We start from the raw sequence: 2,784 nt of genomic DNA, 5'->3' as shown, positions 1-2,784 counted from the left end.
GCTTTGAGATGTCCTTCTGACGTGAAAGGCATTAATATAAAATGTAAGGATTATTATTAAACTCTGGAACACTCTTCCTCTATCCCTCTGCCTTGACCCCTCCTTCCCCATCCTCAGGTGGCGCCTGAAAATCTTCCTCTTCGACCGTGACTACGTTCACTTTTCCCTTCTCCTCCCTCAGCGTCGTGCTCCGCGACTGTCGAGCGCTCCGGGACGCTATCCTGCGTGAGGGACTCTATATAAATGCAGGTAGTTATTGTTGTTAAACATGAGGTCTCCCAGCCACAGAAGATGAGAATACCTGTATCATTGGGTGAGGCTGCTCCCGTCATTTCCTGAACTGACTCACTTCATTCGTTTGGTAGCAGGTTCTGGCACAACAGATTCAGTGAGCACTTGCCCCAGAAACATGAGGCTGTACTTTGTTGGAGCTCTGGTGATCTCCCTCCTGGGTGAGTGCGTTAAACTCGAACGAATTGCTCTCTTGGGCGTCGTTTGCCTTCGGATCAGGAAATATCATTGGAACGATATAACAGTGTATTATAATAAGGATTGCTATTATTATAACAGCAGTATCTGTGTCTTGTTTCAGCTGAATCTCTCGCTCAAACCCTGATTCAGCCTGAATTATCGATCACCAGAGATCTGATGAAAACTGCCCGCATGCACTGCCAGGTGGAGGGGATAGCGTTCGAGAGCGCTGTCATTCACTGGTACCGACAAACTCCCAAACAGTCCATTCGGCGGATTATGTACATCCAGTCCAAGTCCTCTCCTCAGAGGGATGACGGTTTCTCTAACAGATTCACAGCCGAGAACATAGCAGAGGGAGGCATCAGCAGACTGGAAATAGCACAACTCGAGACGTCTGACGCCGGTACATATTACTGTGCGTGTTGGGTATCCACAGTGACACTGAGCAATAGCAAAGCGATACAAATACCATCACCATTGCCACCCACTGACCAGGTACACACACACAGCACCCTCACCCCCCCCCACCCTCACCCCCCTGATGTACCCCAGCACAACCCGATTCCATTGCATCTGATAGTCACATCGTTTAATATAAGTGTCACTTGTATTTTTTTTCCCCGATTGTATTGGAATAGTCTTAACGATGTTACAGCCACTCACTGACACCCGGTCCTGACGTGTCTGAATCTGATTAGAGTCAAGTCCCAAAGCGTTTCACAGAGAGACTGGACAGTGCGTGTTGTGGGCGAAATATTATGTGTGCGATGAAACTTGCGACGTTTATGGATTTGTAGATCGGTAATATAAATAGAGTTGAATTTCCGTTTCAATGCAATACACCTTTCAACCAGTTGGGAGGCGTTAAATGTAGAACGAACCACGATATTTCCAAATTAAGTCAGAATGTGAGCCCAACGAGAGAATATTTTGCATTAAAAAATTCGTATGGGCTATGACAGCTAATAACGTTACATTTTCTTTTGCATATACGGAACGGATCTGTTATCGGTTTCTCAAATCGTCACGTACGTAAAGTTATAACACAAGGAATTGCATCAGTGATATCAGATTATTATTATCAGTCACTGCCACAAGGAAACACAATGAGATTGCTCTACTCGTATGGAAAAAGGCACTGTTCAGAATGAATATTCCCTGCATGTTAATAAATCAATTACCTGGCAGGTAAGCGAACACGTTATTGTGCTTATTGCAATATTATCAGTGTGAAGAATTCAATGAAGCAAATAATAGTGAACTGCCATTGATATAGCAAGTTACCAGGATAAATAGGTCCATATACAATACCCTGCATTAATTCTGTGTAACTTCTCTATCTTAACAAACTTGAGTCGTTTGTGTTGCCACCAATAGATCCCAAAGTTGAATGACACACTGTGAAGGGATTAAATGCAAGATGAATGGTTTCATTGACATTTGTTGAGTGTAGGGCACTGCTACTACTGGATCGCTTTTCCAGGAGTAATAATTCCTTAAAAGATCAAAAAAAATGTGGTTACTCAATCTATGATTATTCGTGGGACACTGCTGTGTGCAATTGGCTGCTACGTTCTGCCCGCAAAATGTACAGTCAACTCACTTTACAGTGTATTCTGTGAAGGGTTTGAAATTTCTTGAAGATGTGATAAAGCGCTGTATCAAATGCAAGGATTATTATTATATTTGATAATCCATCAGTTTTTTTCTCCTATGAATCATTAATAGTTTTGAAAAAAAGGTTTTATTTCAGTTAAGTAAACCAATCGTAGACTTCCCTCAAAGATTTTGAATGTAAGACATCCTGAACACACTATTAATAATAATAATAATAATCCTTGCATTTGATATAGCGCTTTTCACGTCGGGAGGACGTCCCAAAGCGCTTCACAGAACACACTGTAAAGACTGTATATTTGTGGGCGAACGCGGCAGCCAATTGCGCACAGCAATGTCCCACAAACAGTCGTAGATTGAAAATGACCAATTTATTATTGTTTTTGGAGGGATTATTATTAGGCGTGTGGAGTAAGGAAACTTGCCCAAGATTTCGCCCTGCCTGGAATTGAATTGAACTCAGGTCTCTCGCTTGCAAAGCGAGTGTTCTAACCACTGAGCTACAGGACTCCACTATTGTCAGCAGTAAAGAAACTATGGTAAAGCAGTGAGGAGGAACTCAATAAGAGATTTAGGGGGCAATGGCAAGCTCATTGGGTGTCGGTGGTGGGCGGGGGGGGGGGGGGGGATAAAGGCAGGCTGCAAGGAAGTTTGAGAGAGAGAAATACCTAATTTTCTAATAACTTGTGATGT

The 2,784-nt window shown here is 42.9% G+C and overlaps 1 gene segment (V, D, J or C); it reads left to right on the top strand.

Annotated features, from left to right (window-relative positions):
- The first annotated feature begins 403 nt into the window (after positions 1 to 403).
- Positions 404 to 1,654, top strand: LOC103183432. The segment is given in 3 exon segments: positions 404 to 452; positions 593 to 877; positions 1,513 to 1,654. Coding segments are annotated over 3 exon segments (441 nt in total).
- The last annotated feature ends 1,130 nt before the right edge of the window (positions 1,655 to 2,784 follow it).

Source organism: Callorhinchus milii, unplaced genomic scaffold, assembly GCF_018977255.1.
Source record: "Callorhinchus milii isolate IMCB2004 unplaced genomic scaffold, IMCB_Cmil_1.0 Scaffold2, whole genome shotgun sequence".
NCBI classification, from domain to species: domain Eukaryota; kingdom Metazoa; phylum Chordata; class Chondrichthyes; order Chimaeriformes; family Callorhinchidae; genus Callorhinchus; species Callorhinchus milii.
The sequence above is the reverse complement of the archived record's forward strand: the minus strand, read 5'-3'. Positions and strand labels throughout refer to the sequence as shown.